Here is a 24601-nt window from a genome sequence, read left to right on the forward strand (position 1 = left end):
TCCTGGACAATATGACTTCATACACATTCTTCTGTATTTATTGGTTCATATTTAAAATACATATAATAGTTTTTTTTATTTATCTGATGGGATTAATTCTATCTTAAAATTTTACTTTTGATAAAGTCTTAACCACTAATTATAAAAACTGAATTGAATGAATATTCGAAATATATTCAACACAAAAAAGGTTTTTTAATATCATTAATTGTCTTAACACAAAGTATTGAAATTTCCTATGCCCTCTACTAATAATACAATAATATTATAAATTTCATTTCTTTACCCTCCTTTTCATATAAATTTATTATTGAATGAATAAGATATTTTTTGAATCTGAAAAAAGTATTAACTATTCTGATTAAATACAAAATGAAGTGCTTTTCAGTCGAGTTAATGCATATTAAGTTAAATTTAATATATCTTTTTTCTTATTCACGTATTTTTTCTTGATATTTCTTAAATGCAAATAAATATTTTTTAATCCCGTAATATGTTTGCTTTAGAAGTAACAACCTTTAGAATACCAATTGTACTAAGCTTCAAAAGTTGTCTTGAATATTTCTCTTAACATTTTTAACAAATTTTTATAGGATTTTGTTTTTCAATACAAGATTAGTTATATTTTTATAATGGCTGTTAATTAGATAAATAAAAATATAAAACTTACTCAATGTATTTGTAAATTTATACTTTTTAATGCTCTATTTATAAGCTAGTTCATAATTTTAACATTTCTCCCTATAAAGAAAATAGGGGAAAATGTTAATTAAATACTCATAACATCTTTATATAATCAAATTAGGAAATCATTTAAACAGTTTAAATTATATTTGCCATTTTTAATTTTCTTTACTTACTCATGAATATTGCAAGAAATATTTTAAATTAACAATCTTTAAAAATCACAATCTCTATTGGAAAAACCTTTAAAAAGACAATCATAAAAATAGTTTTAAATTAGATCAAATCACACTATAAATTAATAATAAACAAACACATTTTTTTAAAATTCTAAATCTTTATTTGGAATGTTTCTTTGAAAAATACAATAAATAAACACATATGCTGAAGAATGAAAACAGTACTTACATAGACTAGATTTGTAAGTAGCTCTACCATGCACACAGATTATATTTACATATTTACAATTACTTTTAAAAGTTCATAAAGTTCTAGATAAGAATTTTAATCAACTTCTTCAATCGTAGGACCACTAGATCCTGCAGTTGTTTGCTGATTGGCACTAAATCCATTTCCTGCTGGGTTGAAACCACCAGCTGCTTGATGCATTTTTGTCATGTATGGACTCAATTCTGTCTGTACCTCCTTCAATTTGTGTTCTATCTCATCCTTCTCGGCTAAGGTATTGTTGTCTAACCATCGGATAATGTTTTCGCAGGATTCTTTTACTTTGGCTTTATCTGCAGATGATAATTTATCTTCAGGAGCTGATTTTGCTGCTTGTTTCACTGAATATATATAGCTCTCAAGGTTGTTTCTCGCAGCTACTTTTTCTTTTTGTTCTTGATCTTCTTTCTCATACTGCTTAGCTTCATTGAGCATTCTCTCAATCTCTTCTTTTGAGAGGCGTCCTTTGTCATTGGTTATAGTGATACTCTGTGACTTTCCGGAACTCTTATCAAGCGCAGAAACATTAAGAATTCCATTAGCATCCATGTCGAAAGTGACTTCAATTTGTGGTACACCTCTTGGTGCTGGTGGTATCCCAGACAGCTGGAATCTACCAAGGAGATGATTATCTTTTGTCATGGCTCTTTCACCCTCATAGACTTGAATATCTACACCAGGTTGGTTATCAGAATAAGTTGTAAATACCTGGGAAGTCTTGCATGGAATTCTTGAATTTCTTTCTATGATTTTTGTCATCACTCCACCAGCTGTCTCAATGCCTAGAGATAAAGGTGCTACATCAACAAGCAACACATCTTTTATTTTATCATCTGTGCTTCCAGTAAGGACTGCTGCTTGTACGGCTGCTCCATAAGCCACAGCTTCATCAGGATTGATTGACATACATAGTTCTTTTCCATTAAAGAAGTCTTTCAGCAGCTTTTGAATCTTGGGAATTCGAGTAGATCCACCAACTAAGACTACATCATGGATGCTACATTTGTCTAATTTTGCATCTTTTAGTGCACGTTCTACAGGCTCCAATGTTGAACGGAAGAGATCCATGCACAATTCTTCAAATCTTGCTCTTGTTATCTTGGAATAGAAATCTATTCCTTCAAAGAGAGCATCTATTTCAATACTAGCTTCTGAGCTGCTGGATAAGGTTCTCTTTGCTCTTTCACATGCAGTTCTTAACCTTCGTACAGCCCTTGGATTAGTTCTAATATCCTTACGATGCTTTCGTTTAAATTCTTCGATGAAGTGGTTGACCAGTCTGTTGTCAAAGTCCTCACCTCCCAAATGAGTATCACCAGCTGTAGATCTGACTTCAAATAAGGAACCTTCATCAATAGTTAAGATGGAAACATCAAAGGTTCCACCACCCAGGTCAAAGATGAGGACATTTTTCTCACCTCGAAGATTTTTGTCGAGTCCATAAGCGAGGGCAGCCGCTGTTGGTTCATTGATGATTCTGAGAACATTCAGTCCAGCAATTTTTCCAGCATCCTTTGTAGCTTGTCTCTGAGAGTCATTGAAGTAAGCTGGAACAGTGATAACAGCATCTGTGACTTTCTGGCCGAGATACATTTCTGCAGTCTCTTTCATTTTGGTCAGCACCATTGCACTGATTTCTTCTGGATTGAAGAGCTTCTCCTCACCTTTGAATTCCACTCGAATTTTGGGTTTGCCTCCATGGTTGATAACTTTAAAAGGCCAATGCTTCAAATCTTGCTGGATCTTCGGATCGTCGAATTTTCTGCCAATAAGTCTCTTTGCATCGAAGATGGTGTTCTCAGGATTCATTGCTACTTGAGATTTTGCAGCATCTCCGATCAGTCTCTCAGTGTCTGTAAAGGCAACGTAGCTGGGAGTTGTTCTATTGCCTTGATCATTGGCAATAATTTCCACACATCCATGCTGGAACACGCCGACACAGGAGTAGGTCGTTCCCAAATCAATTCCGATCGCTGGCGCTTTTCCGCTAGGCATCTTCACAACAGTCTTTCAACTCGTACAGCAAATTTCAAACTTCAGTCTTTCTAAAACACACTTCTAGAATGTAGAAAATCGCAGTATCAATAACAGTAATTCACAGATAAAGGCTTGCTCAAAGCAAGAAATCGCAGTTTTCTCAAGATCAAGTAATCACTTTTTCTGATTTCTATCTGCCGTGCTTCACTGCTGCTCTTCTATTTATATGTGTAAAGAAGCGCCGAGAAACTTCTGGTTCTCTCTGTTGCTCCGCTAGTGCTGCCATCTGACGTCGAATATACCTGAAATTTCTGGAAAGTTCTACACTCTTCATGTGTAGAAGCATCGTCAATGCTAGAAATTTCTAGATGTTGATTTACGAAAACATCTTGTTAAGTGTCTCCATCTGTAGTCTGTAAAATAAATGAGTAGAAAAGGATATAAATGTAAATTATTAGATATTTTTATTCGAATGTAAACAAAAAATTATATTATTCAACTATCTCAGATTCGTTAGAATTTCTCTATCATGTAGAAAACAGTTTTTAGAATCTCAAAAAAGCTGTTAAAGTTTAATTTTATTTTCTAATAACGAACGATTTTATTTGCATTTTATTAAAGATTTTATTTTCTAATTCGAAACTCGAGAATTTTCGAGAAACATTCAATACTTTTTCGATTTCTCTTTTTTTCTCGAGAATTTTTAAAAAAATCTCAAGGTAAAATGGAAAGAGTTTTTTAAATTTCAAGATAAAATTCCTGATATAATATATAGCTAGAAATTATAGCATCGCCATGAAATTTTAATTCTTTTGTTTAATTGTTTTCCTTTCTATATTTCTTAGCTTCGTCTTGTTTAATGCAATTTTTAATATTTTAAAATGCATATAATACTTTATTTTTATTATTTTGACCATAAAATTACAGGTAGTTCAATAAAAATTATATTATAATCATTTAATTTTTTTTCAGGATTTAAAGAAAACAAAGATTTCAGAAATATAAACGAATTTAATTTTTATAAATTAAAAAAAAAAGTATTGCATTTTTTTAGGCACTATTTGCATTGTGATGTTATGTTTTATCGTTATTTGAGGTTTTCATTATTTCCGTTTCAAAACCTTTTCGCAAAATATGTTAAAATATGTTATGACTGCTTTGAATCAGATATTTTCCGGATTATCTAAAAGGGGGAAAAGGGAATACAATACTTTTTTTTTTTTTCAAATATTGCACAGATGAAATAATGATTTATATGATTTCATACGATTAGCTTCCTCGCCCTTATAAAATGTACTTTTTTATTTTTAAACTTTTGATCCCTAATTTAAACAGAATATATAATATAATAACAAAAATATTTATATGCAATAAAAGTTTCAATATTATTCATAGCACAAATCTTTTTACAAAGCATTCGAGGTATTAATATTATATTTTTTTGCTTATTTAATTATTATCTAACCTATTATTATCTTTTACCTTTGCCTAATCACAAAATTTTGAAATCAGCTGATACATTATTAATAATGAGGCGTCTTTTTTGTGACTTATTAGTTTGCAAGGATCAATGATTGTTCAAAATTTCAATTACATATTTTGTGTAACTTGGTCCTCAGCAAAATATTTTTTCAACTTTAAATTTTAATGAATATATAATTCATACTATTATAGAAGCCTTACTGTGCTATGCAGTTTCCCAATTTTCTGTTTATATAAAGATTTAGCACATGAAAGAGTCACAATGTCTAAAAAGGGACATGTTTTCAAAAATCTTTACCATTACTTAGCTCTGATAAAAATTATTAACTTTATTTTGAATAACAACAATCCATCAAAAAAAATTATTAAGCATTATGTATGTTAAAACCTGCTCAATATGGAAAAATATATTAAATTTCTATCAAGAATGGGGAAGGGAATCCAGGATGAAATATTAGTAACAATAATGACAACTTTTTCATTTTTATTTACATGTTTTGCTTAACTTGGTCCTCAGTAAAATATTTTTTTAAATTTTAATGAACATATAATTCATACTATTATAGAAGCCTTACATTGTTCTATCTATTGTGCCATGCAGTTTCCCAATTTTCTATTTATATTAAGAATTATCACATAAAAGAGTCACAATGTCTAAAAATGGACATATTTTCAAAAATCTTACCATTACTTTACTGCTAAAAAAGTATTAACTTTATTTTGAATAACAACAATCTGCCAAAAAAAAAAAAAAATTAAATGTGTATGTTGAAACCTGTTTAGTATGGAAAATATGCTAAATTTCTATCAAGAATGGGGGGAGGGGGGAGGAATCCAAGATAAAATATTAGTAGCAATAATGAAAACTTTTTCATTTGTATTTCAATAATAAAATATGTTATTGTAAAATAATTATACTTTTAATAACTATTATCATTAATTTTTTTAAATCTTAGGATGATGTAAAAAAAAAAAAAAAATTGGGCTGCTATATTTTTGGAAATTATAATTTTAAAAAAACATGCCAAAATTTTAACTTTATTTTAAAGCTTAAAAAATTATTTTTCAAAGATACTAATTCAGCTGCTGCAAAAAGCCTTTGGTTAATTAATTCAATTAATATGTGAACATATATTTAAATTGATTTAAAACAATATTTTTATTGTTGTGAATAAAACCCAAATAATTTCATTTTTTCATCAAATATTTGATTGCGCGATTTTCTGTCATTGTTAAAAGTTAAAGAAGGTAGCTAAAGCTAACTATTTAATATCTATATCGTTAAAGTTGTCTATATAGTTAAAAGGACAAATAAAATAAGTGAAGTTACAGTATCGTCAAATTTAGAAGACAGATTAATAGATATAATAACACAATAATTTAGCCCTTTCTAAGGCCGTGGGAAGTATGCTTCCCACCAAATTTATCAATCTTTGTATGAAATTATGTAGGTTGGCATAAGTTCTGACAAATTTTTTTAGTAAGTCAGAAACTTAGATGCTTCAGTTCTTTATCTCAGACAAAATGATGTCTTGATTTGTTACTTAATTATTAATTAACCAAATTAATTAAATTTATCTAATAAGCTATATGAATCCCTTTTCTTATTTTAATTTCAAGCCTAAAAATATTTTAACACAATATGACTAGAAAAAATGGCCCTTTAAAGGGTTAATGGAACTTATCTTTATTAGAAAAGTTCATAAACACAATGAATAAAACAGTTTTAATAATAAAGTTTTAAAAAAAATAATGAAATAATACAGTTTTAATGTTTACAATTTGACGGAAATCATAGATATGAAGTTTTTTATCTAAACAATTTAACTAAAATTATTTATAGCCAATATCCCCAGCGAACTATCTGGTCTCCAAAGATGGCTAATAATGATTAAAAAAGAGCACTACAAAGATAAATGAATCGAACAATTGCGCTATAATGGCACAGGAATGGCTTCCATTAAAAAAATTCATGTATCAACGAATAGAGCACATGTAAGATTATTAAAATTACGAGGCTTTAATATCTGTGGCAGTTTGATGCGTAAATTTTTTTTGAAGGAATTGTGGACTTGAAATTATATGTAAGGGGTGTGATAGAAATTAAATGTTACTAATATCCTCTACAAACCATCTGGCTGCGAAAGGTGGCAGGTTAAATATTAAGAAAATGACACTTCTTTTGTACAAAGTGATGTGCTAGCAAGAAGGAAAATTTAGCTTTAATGAATTGTTATCCAATAAATAATTTAATAGTAGTTATTCTAATGTAACAAATATCACTAAATTTAAAATCGATACTTTGTTATAATTTTATACTGTTGATAGTAAATTTATTTAATTAGATATTAATGCTTTATCTCATGAAAAGAAAGAAAGTTATTGAAATTGACTTTATATGCAATGCTTATATCATTTTTACATTTAATATTGGCGGTAATATTAATAATTTTCAATTTCAGCTCTTGAAATTAGCTTCAGCTCTAGTTTCAACTATTTGTGAATGCAAAGTGGTTTTTGATAGCTTAACGCTTAAAAAGTATTTAGATAGATTAAGATACGGTTTTTAATGATTGATTTAGTCATGAATATTTTATATGCATTTTATATCACTACATTTCAAAGCCCATGAAAGTAACAGCAAATATTTATGAATATTTTTGCATAAAATATCAATAAAGGAGCAATAGAAATTTTTATTACTTATAATATATAATTTTAACTATTTCTCTTAGTACAAATAGGGTGTCCACTCTAATCGTGTGGTAATTTTTAAATACCTTGAGAAAAGCATAAATTTCTCTTTAGAAAATTGTTTGGAATGACATAAAGAATTATATTTAATGCAGTTTGAGTTTTAAAAAAAATCTGAAATAAATACAAATTGTATTTTTGACAGTATTTTAAGCCATTTCAATAGCTGATTCTTAACTGCTATTTAATGGCCGCCTTGTGGCTGTTTGCTGACCTAAAATAGTGAAATTCAAAGCTTCATTATTTCAAGTTTTTGTCGTAGAAGAATGATATTTACATCACAAACATTTTGATTAAAATATATATGAATCAAGATTATTTTACTAAATATCAATAATGGGAGTGGAAAGATTGTATAAAAATTAATGGTACATAATTTTTTAACAGTACATTTGTTGATTATTATTATTTTCTTTCGCATAAGAATCTACCGAAAAATATAGAAAATGCCAATAGCAAGGACTCATAAGGATGGAGCATAGCAGTAGCAAGAAGAAATGAATTCATGCCCTTTTTGGATCCATTTTTAAGTGAATCATGCTATTTTCAACTTTCAAAATTAATTACTTAATAAGATATTTAAATAAATAATAATTATTGAGCCCAAAATTTAAAGTTTTGGCTAATAATAAAAAATAATAATAAATATTATTTATTTCTCGCAAAAATCTTTGAAATCATCAGGCTGGATTTTTTTTAATAGGATTTTTCTCTTCTCACTTATTTGCCCTCAGAGATATTCTGAAAGTTTTTTTCATTATTTTCTTTGTTTCAAGTATAAACTGAAAGTATAAAATGTAAACTAAAACTATAAAATGAAAGAAAATTTGAGTCTTATTAACTGGTATAAAACAGGTATGATAAATGCTTCTAATAGAATAAATACTAACTCTTCTGATGAGATCATGTTTAGCATATTATGGCTCACTGGCTGCTTGTATTTTGTTTTTTGTAAATGAGTTTTGTCGTTAAACTTAAAATATTGGAGAAAAAGGAAAATAAAAAGAATTTTCTTTACTGTCTAAAAGTTTGGAAGCAATAATTATTTCTCTTATTGTAAAAATATCATTGTTTTATGATGGACTTAGGATTATGAAAAATATATATGTAGATAAACTTAAATAAATATATTTAGTTAATATTAAAATATATTTAGATAAACTTAAACATTTTTTAACATAATTGCACCATTATAAATTTTCTACAATGTCCATATTCTTTCATGAATCATGATCCCAATCTGGCTAAAATATTTGATTAAAATTTGTTTCTCTGTCTTTTTAGAAAATACGTCACATACGGTAATTACGATGTACATGATTCTAGAGCAAGCAAGCTTTATCACCATAGCCACACCTTAGAGACTTAGTTTCATTCAGATGGTGATGTTATAGCTGTGAAGTGCTTAGAAAGAAATGTTTATATGCATTATATTGAAGTAAGACTTTTTATGAATTTTTTTTTTTTTTTTTTTTTTTTTGGATTTTAATGCAGAATTTACACACTACATGCACATTTGTCTTTATGTTAATAGCAGTCAAACTTCCATATTTCTAACTTGAAAGATTCATGGGGAAAAAATTGTATGATAATTTTAATAAACTGAAATATTGCACTTACTTTACAATTTTTATTATTTTGTTTATAAGAACAATTATATAGAGTTAATTTTTAAGGTTTAAAGAGATTTAAAATAATTAACCTACCAAAGAAATCTAATTCTGAAAATATACAAATGTGTATATATTCTGATTGTAATGCTCTAAAAGAATGTATGTCTATTTACATACATTCATTTAAGGAATTTCAGTACTTTAAATTGAATGAAACTAAATTTTTATTCAATTTTCAAACAAAGTATATTGCGTATTATTTATTGTCTGTTTTGATCATAATCTATTGTCAAAATAAATTTCATTTTTATTCTGTAAAGTAAAATTTCTTCAGAAACATTAGGAATAAATAATAAGCATTGTCAGATAGTTTGGAAAACTTACATTACTTGTTTTCTATATGATTTTTAAAATTAGTTTATCCTCATTTTAATCAATACCGTTTTCCAGCATACCCATGTAATAATGACTGATTAATCCACCAAAGTTCCCTTTCACCACCTCCATGTAATAATTGCTTGTATTTTAGGCTGCCATTTATTTGTCCTAATGAAACAAGTTTTCTTATGCTTCTTTTGTATTTTTGATATTTATCATTCTCTGCAATTTCTAGAATTTTCTGTGGTGCTTTATTTTATAACTCCAATAAACACTTTTTGCAAAATAATGAGTTTGAAAAGATTTTAATAAATCTGTAATCGCGGAGAATAATTACTCTTTATGACAGCAACTACTAAAAACTGGGTTATGTACAAATAGGTGGCAAATAAAATAAGAATTATGTGAATTTTAACACTTAGCACTGAATATTTATCTGTTATTGGCAACTAAAATTAATTCCATTGATTCTATATTGCTCAGTTTCATTTTATTGCATTGTCAAAAAACTTAATAAAACAACAATACGTATGTATTATTGACAAAATTATTATAATTTTAAAAGTATATTTCATAATCCAAGTTCCATTCTATGATGAAATTTTTTCAAAACTATTAATTGCATTTTGAAAATTATTCAGTTTTGCACAATGCCTTTATGAGAAATTTGAAATTTTCCAGAGCGTTGTAAATATTTACTATAGAAAACACTATTTTAAACAACTTCTTAAATATTGATCTGTACAGCATGTTACCTAAGCTTTTGTAGATGATGTGAGTGTTTCTTATTTATGCTGTCATTCTTATACAAAAATAAAATAAAAAGATGTACCAAATGAACACACATATATAAAAAGCCAAAATCAATATTTATTGTAACACATTCCACAGAAATTATTAAAAGATATAACTCAACTCTATATTACATAGAAAACACAACAATATCAGTCGAATGTTATATGTACTAAGCTCTTCATAACAAATGAAAACTGAAATGCACTCACACATTAAAAAAAATCATTTACTAAATGTGATAATGAATATTAATAGCTAAAATAATAAATGTACACTCTCCATGCGATTCCAATAATTGAACACTTATTGGCATTAGAAGAAAAATAGATGCATCATAATTAAGATATACTGTATACTACAAATTTATTTATTCAGTGAGTAACTTATTACACATCACAAATTTCAGGTGAGTAACATATTTCACATGACAAAGTTCAATTATATTAGGTAGTATTAATGCTGAGAAAGACATTTCAATAGGATGAAAACAGTCGTTACATGGAAATTTTAGATGAATTTAGATATGTTGAAAGAGATGATTTTGTGTGTATGGTGATTTTTCATATTGTTATCTAAATTTTGCTATAATTTTTGTCTCTGTATATGAAATCTGATAATTTTCTTTCTATATGCTATATGATTGAAAGATTTTTTTTTATATCTGTACAATCTGATATAAATTAAGAATTACTTAGGATTGTGATTTCTACAAATTTTTTTAATAGTCGAATCTTGGAATTTACTATGTAAATATTTGATTCGAAATTTGGTCATTATTCTTTCTCAGAAGTATTTAACTGACATATTACTAAATTACATATCTCATCATTAGACTGTAATTACTATATGTAATAATGCATCAAATATTTCTAGCTCAGCATTATTGGCTTAAATATTAATCTAATTCATTTGAAAAGCTTCAAAACTGTATGATATTTAAGCCAAATAATTATAAACTATTTTCATGTGAATAAAATAAGAATGGTATAAAAATAATAGAACTAAAACTAAAAACTTTAAAATTTTATTTTATGAAATAATTCAATTTAATAATTGAATTAATGAATGTAAGGAATACTGAAAGAAAAATACTGTGTAATAAATATTTCTTTTTTTTAACTAAAAACTGAAGTAAATTGTTTTAATAATCAGTTTATTAAGTTATTCAAAAGTAGTTGAAAATATTAAAAAAAGATTGAGTTGCAAATATAAGACATTGTGCAATGTAAGTTTAAGTTGCTCAAAGATGGATGGTTTTATGTAGATTTTAAAAAACATAAAATTACAAGCATTTTAACACATCAGATATAAAATCAATGCATCTATGTAAATTAAGAGCATAAGCTGCATTTCCAAGAAGACACTAATACTAGAATATTCTTTAATATAAAATACTTTGTAGCTTTATTTATTTGCATTGGAGAATACGCATTTTGGGAGATATGGTAAATTTTATAAGTTTAGTTATTTTAAGAGAAACAAAAATGCCACTGAATATATTAATATGATAACCATAAACTATTTATTTCTGATAAGTCATTAATTGCTATAACAAAAATAATGAATATATAAAACTTATAATCTGTTTTCAGAATTTTGTTGTATTATTTTATTAATATGAAATGCAGGATATTTTTCTCTTGTTATAAAATGTGTAGAGGATACTGAGGTTCAGAATTATGACTCTTTTTTTCATCTGTATTATTTTCTCCTTTAATACCATATGACACCACAGTGGACAAGAATATAATACAAAATTCAAACTTTATAACACATGGTTTAGTGTAGTTACAGATAATTATAGACGACACTACACATATCACTTTTTGCTGAGAATAAAATAAAATGCAAAACTTAAGCATATTCAGAGTCAGTACTGCATAATATTTATTGTTCCTTTTGTTAACACATGGAATGCATGTTAACAATGGAATTTTAAAGACAAAATATATGTATTTCTCAAAGAGTTTTCATCATTTACAGTCACACGCACACACTGTCCTTCATTTTTAAACAATCAGTACTAGAATATTTTTGAAATTAAACATGTTTGGTGAAGAATTCAAATATGAAATTTTCAGAATGTGATGCACTTTGGCAATGTTATTCCTTTATATTGAGTTTAAGAAATAAACTCAGATTACTTCTACATTTATTTTCTCTTCCAGTAATTCATTGCATTCAAGTACTGTTGTTAATAAATTCTGTTGCTTCAATAGAATATCAGATATTGTGAATTTAAAGATCTCCATTTCAATCTAAGATATGAATTTCAAACAAGAATTAAAACAAAATGTTATTTCAAACTGAAGCTAATGCTCATATACATGCTATATATGGAATTTTAGAAATTGCAAATCTTACAATATAATATAATTGAATAGAAACTTTTAATTTTATATAGCAACAAATAAATGTTCAAGCATTTGTAAATTTTGGAATTTTATAGGATTCAGGGAATGGTAGGTACTTCTTTGACAACAAAAAAATTTTATATTAAATTATTTATATAAATTATAAAAATTTAACAGAATAAAACTATTTAGATATTAATGTCACTGCACTTATATAGGAAATCTATGAAATTCATAATGCTCATTTTGAATGCACTGGTACATAATTCATAATATTTAAATACAAATTATTTTCTCATCTTTTTAAGCAGTTATATATATAATACTGACTTTATAACAAATTAATTCGAAAGTTGTGACAAACTTATCTTTTTGAAAATCAATAGTCATTGCCTAGTAATTCTTCCCAATGAAGGACAGTTGTGTCTAGATACAAAGTTTCTGCTTGCAATTTCCTTCATCAAGCTAGCTGCTTGTACTCTGGCGTCGTGGGAGTCGACAAAGGTGTTTTATATTTTGCTCGAATGTGCAAGAAGGAATCTGGTGATCCATTGCAAGCAAGAGAGATGTATTCGTCTGACAAGGAATTCTTTCTGTTGACCACGATGACTTGGCATGGTTCGTGGCGGGACAGGAAGTGTTCCAGGGTATCCCAGCCTCCACCCACTCGGACCATCACATGACGCCCCTTTAACAACTGCAAGAGACAAAAGAAAGGTATGAATTTTTAATCATTGGTGATTTGCCTTCTAAACTCCAAGACCTAATTAATGCTGTTTGACAAATTAGGAATCTAAACCATTATAAATAACTGATGTTGTTAAATCAAAAATGTTTGGAAAAATAATTCGAGTTTACAATTAGTTGCTGAACATAAATGCATGGAATTTGTAGTTCTATGATTACATTTGATCATGAGAGCATTTTTCATCCTATTAAAAAATTAGCAAGGCTACATTGATAAACTTATGCATGAAGAATGTTCAGGATAGACTTCTCTTCCTCTTTATCGAGAGATATTTCTGTTACTATCGAAATGTATCCACTGGAGTTCACCTCACACATACATGCAACTGCAAATGAGGCGAATTTGTGTTTTATGGCACAAAGGCCACAAGAGCTGAACCCGGAACTTAAAGCAGAAACAATGTGAACTCTTGAACATTAAGACTTACCCTCTTTTTCTTTATCAATGTTCTGTGTGCAGTAATGTATAATTTAAATTCAATTTAATCTTTTAATTTGGAACGTTTTCAACATTATCTCATGGAGTCAATTCATAAATGGATTTTTCGCAGCTAATAGTGACATAGCCTTGCTCCCAGAATGACAGAAAAAGGGACCAATCTTGATATTATATTCCTTGAATAATACGCCTACCGATTCTGATATTCTACGTTAAGAATTTAGATTCTTAACACAGAATAGTAGAATATCAGAATCGGTAGACGTATTATTCAAGGAATATAATATCAAGATTGGTCCCTTTTTTCTGTCATTCTGGGAGCAAGGCTATGTCACTATTAGCTGCGAAAAATCCATTTATGAATTGACTCCATGAGATAATGCTGAAAACGTTCCAAATTAAAAGATTAAATTGAATTTAAATTATACATTAATCTAAATTCTTAACGCAGATAATTATCATCATTTGTTTGCTTTGTCAAAAATATAGAATGGATTATTTTTATTTGTCCATGTTCATAAAACTTTATCATGCGTTATATTTCATATGCAATTGCTAATATTTTTTCCCATGTGTAAAGGGCAACTCCCACTCAAAGTGTTTGCTGTTTATCATAAACTTGTTAACTGTACATGATCACAGGCTCCACTGCATGGAGTGTACAAAATTGTGGACTTGAATTCTGGTACTGTATCCTGTCAAACACAGGTTTGTAATTTGCTATAGAGAGAAAGGATTTGTGTTTGGTCACATAATGAGGTAACCATATTTCATAAGCTTCAGCATGAATATTTTATGATATTTCAATATCTTCCTGTTAAACTTATCTTGCCTTACACAGTTAATAATCATTTGTAAATAATTTTAGAATATATAATAAATGTTTTTAATTTTTCAATATAACTGTTTATTTGAAAACCATCTTGATATAGTCTCTCAGGGAAGGAAAAGGCCTTTGTATTTAAGCTGTGTAAATAATATAGTACTTTTATTTTACCTTTCTAAAAGCAGAAATAATTTTTGCCTTGGAAATGCAATTTTTGAATGTGAAATGGATGCCTAATAAGTATTACTGCTGTTTACCAGATTAACCTTAGAAACAAATGTATTAAATTGAAATAATCCTCGGCAAATCATTTCTGCCAAACAAAAATTAATTATTAAAAATAGCTTGCTCATTCATAAAAGTTGTGGCATAAGTTACAGAAATTAAGTGACTTTGAGATTTTGTTTTAATATTTTTCAAATATTGCTCACAGAGAACAGAAATAATAGATAATAGAAATAATGAAGATACAGAATATAATAGTAATAAATAGAATATAATAGTAATATACAGATAATACTGAATAATAGAAATAATGTATAGTTTAAATATCCAAAATATAATGCTGTTTATTTATTATTTCCTTCAACTGATGTAAACTAGTTTTAGTGGAAACTGGATATACCGATATATATTAAAATTATTGTAATGTACAAATCAGTTTTGGTCAAAATTCCAATAATATGTACAATCACTTACCCGAACAAAAACATTCTTGCCCCCAATGCAGTATTTTCCTTCAGAAATACGGTTTATCTGAATATTATCTTTGCAGACGTTATTTGCTATCTTCATAACCTGCAATTGTAAGAAAAAAGGAATGTAAATAAAATCTTTTTAACATGCTTTATCTAATATACAATGATACAGCGTTTGATAGTTTAGTAACCAAAGAATTATAACAAAACCTTTAGGTCTTATTCTAAGGTCACTCAAAAAATACAAAAGCAATCGTGAAATTTCCTTTGTTATTACAACACTATTGAACTATTTTATCCTCGGATTTTTTTTTAAAAAGCACATTTAAAATGTCATGTCTATTTTATCATCAAATAAAATGTTCGAATCTCACTTAAATTTTGACAATAGTATTTTTCTATTTCAAAACATCATAGAATGCTAATTTTTTAGATTTACCTGTTATATTATTTTGATAAACTAAAGAATATGGTACAATCGCCAAACTAATTTTTTTAAGAGTAATAGGTAATTATTACATATTTAGTAATTTAACTGTATTCTTTAATTGATATTTGATGAGTTTACAACTGTGTGGCGTGACTTGGCAGAGCTAGCAGAAAAATCTTTACTACACTCTTTAGTTTTACATATTTTTTAAAAATTTATTTTCAGCTATAGCAACAAAAACATTTGATATCTTTTCAGTGAGCATGAATATAAAAACAGTGACAAAATAGAGGAGAATATTATAATAAAACATATTTAAAAATATTTTTACTAAAAAGGCTTTAAAAAAATTTGAACTGGCATAGAAATAGATTTTATATATGAAAATGCTGCAAAATTATCGAAGGAAAATGTCGAGATTTTGATTCATTTTTAATTAGTAATCTAATTAAAATTTTTAAAAATCCTTTCATAGTGAGTACTAATTATACAGAAAATAACAACCTGCCGATTATTTTTTTTTTTTTTAATTTCTATGTCAAACAGTTTTTTTGATAGAGTACTTTGAATCATGCATGTAATATTTTACAGATAATATGTCTAAAATATTATCAAATTAATAGGATAGAAATGGTAACAAAGTGATTATGTCTAAACAATTTATCAGAAACATAATTTATCATGAGATGCATTGTTGTTTATAAATATTTACTCAATACTTGTAAATACAGCTTTGCTATATAATTAAGAATCAAGTCTTAGCAAGTCTTATCTTTCAAGATATCTTTTTTCCCTACCCTCTTGAATCCTCCCAAAGTAAAGATTTTAGCTGTTTAATTTAAAGTTTGGTCTCTTTAAATGTATGAAATGGTTTAATACAAACAGCCAAAATAATTATTTTCATTCACTTATAAGAAAATACCTATTGAAATGTTTCTTTTGGCAATGGGAAAATGTCTGTACATCTACTCTGGTCATGATTCTTCTACACAAAACCAGCATTCACTCAAAATATTATTGATATATAATTCACAAGAGCATTTATGTCAAAATGCATCATAAAAATATTTTCCAAGGTTACAGGAAAATTAATTATGTCTAAATAAGACACAGTCTGTTTCAGAAAAACTGCACCAATTTTAAAATCAAATAAATATAAGATATTACATTTTGAAGTAGAGATAAACCAAAATAAATAAATAAAATTCAAAGCATAGCAAAAGGATGCAACTAAGAGAGCTTGGTAAAGGGTACCTGTTTGAAGGCTAGCAAGAGTCTCAAAATGTTGAATGTATTAACTTAAATAGATTTTCTACAAGAATATTTTTATAGAAAGAATATGTATTAAAACATAGAATGGGAAGGAGAGGATGACTTTACCAGTAATAAATATATGTGAATATGAAGCAATAGAATTGTTAAAATAAGAATGATTCAAGAGTCCAATGATTGTTTAATATTTCCCTTTCTGATTAACCATTTAAAAATTGAAGGATACTTAAGCACGCATATATTACATTATGTCATGCATTATTATACGTAAATATTTGTTTACTGTACATTCCATTGATTCTTGTCAAAGAAGATGCATAGTTATAACATCGAATTCCAGTTTCTCAACTCATGAAGGACAATATAATCAACGTTTCTTTCTAATGCTGATAAATATATCATCATTTATGATTTTTTTTTCTAACCATGTATGTCACTTGGAATAAATCTTTTATTATTGATGATTTTTTTTATGGTTGGCTTATCTTTATTTACATCACAGATTAAATGAAATGACTTGATGAAAAAGAAATCTTTTTACTCGATTAGTTTTAATTACATTAACTTCCCGTTTTAGAAGCAACACGAGGTCTATTTTAGGATGGATCTCACAGTTTCACGGATCATCACCTGGTCACATGACGATAACGAGCTGACATCTTCATCCGTCTCAGACTTTTGTATTACATCATCAAGAGGATGTTAATGCCTACGATATCAAATTTAACATGCACCAGGCCTGCATACACGATATATTTTAATGGAATCGTGTCTCGAACTTGGAATCCTCTCATCCTGAAGCCGAGATTTTAACCCTAAACCACAGGCCATCTTATTATTGGAAAGGTCATTACTGAATGAAATGATTGTGTTATTTTTTAAAGATTTAATGGTGCTGAAACTAGATTTGAAGATGCTGTACAAATACTGACTGGAAGTCTAACTGCAAGATCATATCAATAAAATTAAAATCATTATATAAATCTAAAATGAAGCTTATTTTCTTCTTACAAGCAACGCAAACAGTAAAATGAAATTAAAGGTGTTTTTAGAATTTAAAAAAAAAAATACCCAAAAGTTTAAAGCACTTAAAACAAACAAACAAATAAATAAAGCTTAATCTTTGGTAAAAAGATACTAATAGAATTTTTGTAAAGGATATTAAGACAAACAATAGTTTCAAACCGACTAATTCATTAAAATAAATCGTGAAAATACTATATGAATATGCTTAGGAAATGGAAAATAGAAATGGCAAGAATCAGTTATTACTCCGCACAATATATGTGAATTAGGAGGTAGCGGATTACTATGAGTGAGGATAGAACCTGGGACCTTGTGGTTCGCAGCCCAATAACATGACCACGATACAAAAGCAATTGCTCGTGTAGCTGTTAGCTGGCTTATAAGCTATTCACTACAAGGAATGGCGCTTTGCTGTGCGGTGATACTTTGTTGAGCCTCTCACAGAACTTAATATCAATTATATATAAAATACTTGTTATTATTTATGTTTATTTTATGTGTTTTCCACTCACTTTTTTGTCTAGCTCGGAGGGTTTGTGCTGCTTCTTGGTCTCTGCAGAGGAGGGCGGCGTGTAGGAGAGCCTGTTCCTCGGTCTCATGTTGTGGATGTTGTCGATACCACTGTCGGGGCTGGTGAGCAGGCTCCTTGAGGAGTTTAGGGACAGGGCGGACTCGGTCCGGCTCCGAACCAAGTTCGGTGAAGAAGAGCCCGTGGATATCGGACTCAGCCCATCAGAGGACCTATCTTCCTCTTGGGCATCGATCTCTTTCTCTAGTTGGACCAGTCCAGGGGGTTCAATGTCATACTTGGAGGCAATGCGTCCCAACTCCAGGAGGCACAATACCACTGTGCGGGGCTGGGTATGTAGAACTAAGACAAGAAATCAAGGAATATTGTATTGTATAAAATGAAGAAAATGATGCTATTATTAATAGAAAAATATATTAGGGGTGTTATAAAGTAATTTCTAATACAATTATAATATAATTCGTACACTCTTTAGTCATTCGTTTTCTTAGAAATTATTCATTTAATCGACTGTTAATAGCCAAACTCTACTGAATACTGTAAGGAAATTTTCGTCGACCTCTGTTTGAACAAGAATGGCATTCGTTTTCTTTTCAACCACATTATTTCTTGGAACAAATAAGAAGCTATGCCAACTCTCGTATGTGGTTGATTACTTAATTAAATAACTAAAATTCTTTAAGAAAAGAAGTTTAAATTCTTAAAACATGGCTTAGGTTAATATGATTTAATTTAATTACATTCATGTTCCTTTTTGGAGCGACATGAAGTCTATTTTGGGGCAGATTTCGTAATGTTGAACCGTGGTCAGATGATGATGAAGATACAGAATCCAAACTTCATTGTTACGTCAACAGGAGAACGTATGATTCCACATGTACCAATTCCACATCGCGGCGAATATTTTGATGGAATTGGATTTCAAATCGGGACCTGTCAGCCTCGAAGTCGAAATCTTACCCCCCCCCCCCAACCCTTTGACTAACAACGGGACATATATATCCCACTAATCTTTTAAAATCAGCTTAAATAATTCTTTTTTTTTTTTTTTTTTTGGTGGTGGTGGTGGTGGTAGGGAGGTGTATTTGGCTATCATGTCCTAGCCACGGGGTTTATAAACATTTGTAAAAAAAATCGAATAGAAATAGAATCTTCGTGTAGAAAATGAAGATAATAGCTTCTGCATTAGAAGCTATTATCTTCATTTTCTAAACGATTGCAGAGAAAAAGATTTTAAAAAATTAATAGTCAAAGGGTTAAGAATTGTAGAGATGAAAATTGTGTATTATTTATCTTTAAAGAATAAAATATATGTTTTTAACATCCTAAGTTTTAAATTGTCTTTGAGAAATCTGATTAGTACATAAATTATTAAAAATAAATAGATAGATTTAAATAATAACTTTTCATTGAATCAAATTCCTTTATTCCGATGTATATTTGGACTATGCGTATACATACCCAGGCCGTCTGACTCGAAAATGACAGCTTCGTGCACCCCGAATTTTCGACACCATCGTATAAAGTTATCCGCATTGTCTCTGGCATAAAAGGATTCAGACTTGGCGTTCTCCCAACACTTGAAGCGGACAGATGGAACGGTCTGTGAAAGAAGACAACATTGCATTTTAACACAGTAAACATTAAATCCGTAATTTTTATTTTTATTATATGGTTAATACGTTTTTTTTTTCATTTACATATATACTTCTGCTTGGTTCAGGAGAAATAAAAATGTTTTAATATATCAATTTTAGTTGTACATTAAAAACAAAATTGTACATTTGATATACAAGTCTATATTTCAAAATCATAATGCCAAAATTATAACTAATGACCTTCAATAAAAATTATATATATATATATATATATAATTGACTTTTTTAAAAGAGTAAAATATTTTGTAGTTTATGATAACTGCAAAGCATAGAGAGATAGATGGATAAGATTTGATACACAAATATAGCATCTAAATTGTAGATCCATATCAGATTTGGAAGCAAATCCATGAAGGAGTTAACCGTCTGTCGCATGCATGCTCTTAAATAAATGAAAATTAGAATGTGATCTTGTAAATGCAATTGTAAATCTCTGTAAAATTATGGTTTCAATTGATCGGGAAAAAGGAGTCTAACATATATATTCGATTTTCTTGTTGTTTATCAATCATATGTCATCGATTAATGCCAAAGATCACACAACAGATTAAATAAAAATGCTCGATTCATGCCAAATATCAATATTTCGCAACTATTGTTCTCCCGTTCCATGCAGTTAATATTTTTTGTTTGCTTGTTTTACTATAATAAGATGAAAAAATTTCTTTATGGCATTGGAAATAAAAATGTGAGCACTCTTGGCACTCATGTGCTTACCCAAAGCCCATTGATATATGAGAAAGGGAGTAGGATAATACCTTTATATAAAGAAAGTTTTTGGGGGAGCATATTTTAAATTTACTTCAAGACAACAGTGGGATACATTCCCCCACCCCTCATTTAGACTTAAGTTAACAAGCATTGGAAATATTGTATTAAAATATTGCGATCGTATTTAAATATACCTTGTAATGTGTTTGCAGTTCGTTTAAAACTCCTTATAATTTTTTTTAATTATGCACGAACATATTTTGTAATCGAATATATATATATTTTTAATTATTGAAAAGAAATGTTGTGGCAGTGATAATTATTATTATTTCATGATATGTGTTTAGGAAAAAGTTGTTTATAGAGATTGTATTATGATTGATTATTGAAACCAATAAATAAAAATCAGACTTTGAAAGTTGAGTGAAAAAGGAAGGCATCCGGAACTTACACTGCCTAAAGGCCCTTTAATTCTCGCCCCAATACATATTCTGTTGTATGTTCTATAACATGAACACACCTGAAATTTCTTAATATAAAAATCGTAAATATTTATTAATTTTTCATTCCCTGAAGAGGAGTTGCACTTTTTTTAGTGATAGTTTAGTATTGTACTATTCGAAAAAAATATACGTTTGACACATTTAATGAAGACATTCCATGGACAATAGCTTGAAGTATATAATAGTAGAAAAGAACAATGAATAGATAATCAGTAAAAACCTCTTATTAAAATTATGACAATAGTTTAAGAATCATATAATTGCAAGTTGTTTCCGATGCGAACATTTTGAATTGGAACTGGATCGAACAATGGCCTATTCTTTGAACGTTCTTTTCACGAGTCTCGTTTCGATGAAACCTGTCACCTTCTTCGATGTCCAAGAATTGCAGAAACAGGTACCCCTTGACAGATGTATTCATCTCAAAATGCCTTTGTGAAACGCTGGTTTTGATTTTATTAAAGGTGTTTCAGATATTTCTAATCGCGGGGTTTTAGAGTTTGTGACAGTACACATAGGATCTAAGTAATGTACGCACATGGGATAGTTAGAGACAGAATAATATAAATTAAAAAAACATTACATTTATTAATGGATATATACTACTTTTCTTTTTATAAAGGAATCATGTTGACTAATGAAATCGCGGCATTTTTACAATTATTCTAAATTTTAATTATATCTTGACTGACTAAAAAAATACATTATCATGCCAAAGAATCCAAGTCATCAAATTAAAGTATTCATAATATTACACAAAGTAATAAAAATAGCTCAGTGTGAGAGTGTTTAAAATTATCTATTTTCAGGAATATAATATTTACTAAATTTAAATATTGGTATTCAGGAATACTGATACAACATATGCTTTATAATAATTTAACATATGCTTTATGTACAATAAATATTCATTTTTGGAATATTTTCAATATTTATTATATCATAAATATTTCGTAATTGAGGTTAACCCATTCATAATTTTAACCAAATAATCAGTTCTTTACTTCTATTATGAAAGAATTGAAAAGTTTATTTTACCAAATAATTATGCTTACTTCTGTAATAAGTCCTCGTCTCTTGCACTCTTCCGCTTTTTGTTGAATAAGTCTTGCTAATTTACAGATAATGACTCCATTGTCCAACTTGTCCATAAAATTTTGAGCTGTAATGTCTTCGACTTCTGCATAAACAAAATAAAAAAAAATTATCTCAATATCAATGACATTAATTTGATTAGTAATTATTAATATATAGCGTAACAATAAATATTTCTCACCATTTTAATACCCAGATCGCAAATAATTAATATTATTATTAAATAATAATATTAGTGTTTAATAAATTCTCATTTTACCAAAAGATGGCGCCACGAGAGTATCTAAGTTCAACAGAAAGGTGTCATTGCCAGCTGAGGAATTACTGAACCCTGAGTTTCTATTGTTTCCAAGTCCAATTATCCCATGAAAAAGTAATAAAAAAAATCTTTTGATTTACACTAGTGTTTATTTTATGACTGAGTAAAGGCCGATTTTTCTTTCGCATTTTCTTCATTAACAGCGTTTTTTTCCGTCTATTGAAAGTAGGCCAAGTGGGCACAAGGTGTCAACTTAAGGAATCCCTCATTAAACATTTAATGAGAAAAAAACACAGAACTTTTGTTGAAATAGAAATACTTCAATTAACCTAAATTTGTATTTTTTTGCATGAATCAAGCCAACAGGTACTTTAAACAATAATTATAATAAAATTATTTCAGAAAATAATAATGCAAATTTATTGCCTAATTAATTTAAGAAATATTTGTCTCGCAAGAAAACGTGGAAAATCTTTCTGGTACAAAGTTAATGCCAACTAAATTATTATTTAAAAAATTTAATAAAAAGTTGGAATTAGAGTGGAACTCCATACAAAAATTTGAGATTTTAAAGTATTTCTAAAATTTAAATTTAAATCCCTAAAACTTTATATATATTGCAAATTTCTCACAATAAATTGTATGTGTTTGTTATGATGTCGATAATTATTTTTTAAATGTTAATTTGTAAACGTTCTGAAACGAAAAACTAATTTGAAATTTTTTTTAAAAAATTGCTTTACACATCTTGCAGCTAGCTAATCCAGCCACTCACAGTTCCATCAAATATGAATTTTAGAACATTCATTAAAAAAATCACATTCCTAAAAGCTAATTTATAAAAATTTCGTACTCCTATTGCTAAGCCCTAAGGTTTCAGAAAATTTTTTTATTAAAAATATAAAATGGCAAAAAATTAATTTAAGATTTTCATTCCTCAAATACTCTTACATAATATTCTTGGAATATTCTATAACTCTTGGAATATTCTATAACTTTACTAAATGTTAATAATTTTATTTTAAAGGGCTTACAATAAAAAATTACAACAATCTAAGGAAAAAAATATATATAATACCTACATAATGAATGCATAAAAAAGAAAGATCGATATTTCATTAATCTTAATAATTTCAAATATATATATATGTACCACAGACCTGAATTTACTCACAATTCTGCTATTAATACAAATTCATATCATGCACAAAAAAACTTCCTTTTTTAAAAAAATTTCCATTATTAGACCATACACGTGCAAAACCCGCACACACAAAAAAAAATCCCTAATTTAAAGCTTATTCGTTTAAAAGAGCCAGTTTTACATGTCAAAATTGAAGAATTGCATCAATATATTAAAAAAACTATCCTAAGGAATTGACTTCAAAAATTTCAGTAGTAATATTGTCTTGAAATTCAGTATTTATTAGGCTTTTTTTTTTTATCGCAAATAATCTGAAAAGTGGAAATGAAAACATTGTTTACACCATTGTCATGCATCAAATATTGCTAAATGACTTACTAAAAAATGTAGATACGTCTTTGAAATTTTGCACATTTAGAATGATTTAAATTATCAATCAGCTTATAAAAGAAAACGAAAATTCGTTGAGCTTTATGGTACAGTGAAGCCCCAAAATTCTGAAGCAAATGAACAATGAAAGAAATACGAAATAAAGCTAGCTTGCGTTAAGTCAAAGTCACGCGACAAATATACTTTCGAAACTCAAATATAATTTTATGTTGTCTTATGGGTTATTTTAATGTAACATCTTTCTCATCGTCTGACATAAAAAGCATATAATTTAAAAACTTTAATTTTAAAAAAAACCATAATTTTTTTTTTGAAAAATTTAATTTGGAAATTCCCTCCTCTTTAAACAAAAACCTTATTTGAGTAATAATAAATGAAATCTCAGAAGTC

At 28.1% G+C, this 24601-nt stretch overlaps 2 protein-coding genes across 6 annotated transcripts in view; both read right to left on the reverse strand.

Annotated features, from left to right (window-relative positions):
- Window positions 1-1119: 1119 nt before the first annotated feature.
- On the reverse strand, window positions 1120-3296 carry LOC129962610 (heat shock protein 70 B2-like). Its single transcript, XM_056076432.1, has one exon. It carries the CDS (start codon window positions 3124-3126, stop codon window positions 1189-1191), a length of 1938 nt encoding a protein of 645 aa, XP_055932407.1. The 5' UTR covers window positions 3127-3296; the 3' UTR covers window positions 1120-1188.
- Window positions 3297-10185: 6889 nt separating this feature from the next.
- The window catches only part of LOC129962611 (growth arrest-specific protein 2-like), a 132726-nt gene continuing 118310 nt past the window's right edge, over window positions 10186-24601 (reverse strand). For all 5 annotated transcript variants that reach the window (XM_056076434.1, XM_056076435.1, XM_056076436.1 and 2 more), the window contains 5 exons: window positions 22379-22503; window positions 19913-20054; window positions 18435-18793; window positions 15196-15294; window positions 10186-13181 (listed from right to left, as the gene is read on the reverse strand). In XM_056076434.1, coding sequence (XP_055932409.1) covers window positions 12945-13181; window positions 15196-15294; window positions 18435-18793; window positions 19913-20054; window positions 22379-22503 — 962 coding nt within the window. In that variant the 3' untranslated portion in view covers window positions 10186-12944. The remainder of the gene's footprint in view (window positions 13182-15195; window positions 15295-18434; window positions 18794-19912; window positions 20055-22378; window positions 22504-24601) is intronic.

The sequence above is a fragment of the Argiope bruennichi genome, chromosome 3, assembly GCF_947563725.1.
Source record: "Argiope bruennichi chromosome 3, qqArgBrue1.1, whole genome shotgun sequence".
Classification (NCBI taxonomy): domain Eukaryota; kingdom Metazoa; phylum Arthropoda; class Arachnida; order Araneae; family Araneidae; genus Argiope; species Argiope bruennichi.

Excerpts from the sequence above, each read along its gene's own strand:
- LOC129962610 (XM_056076432.1), bottom strand. The coding sequence starts at position 3,126 with ATGCCTAGCGGAAAAGCGCCAGCGATCGGAATTGATTTGGGAACGACC.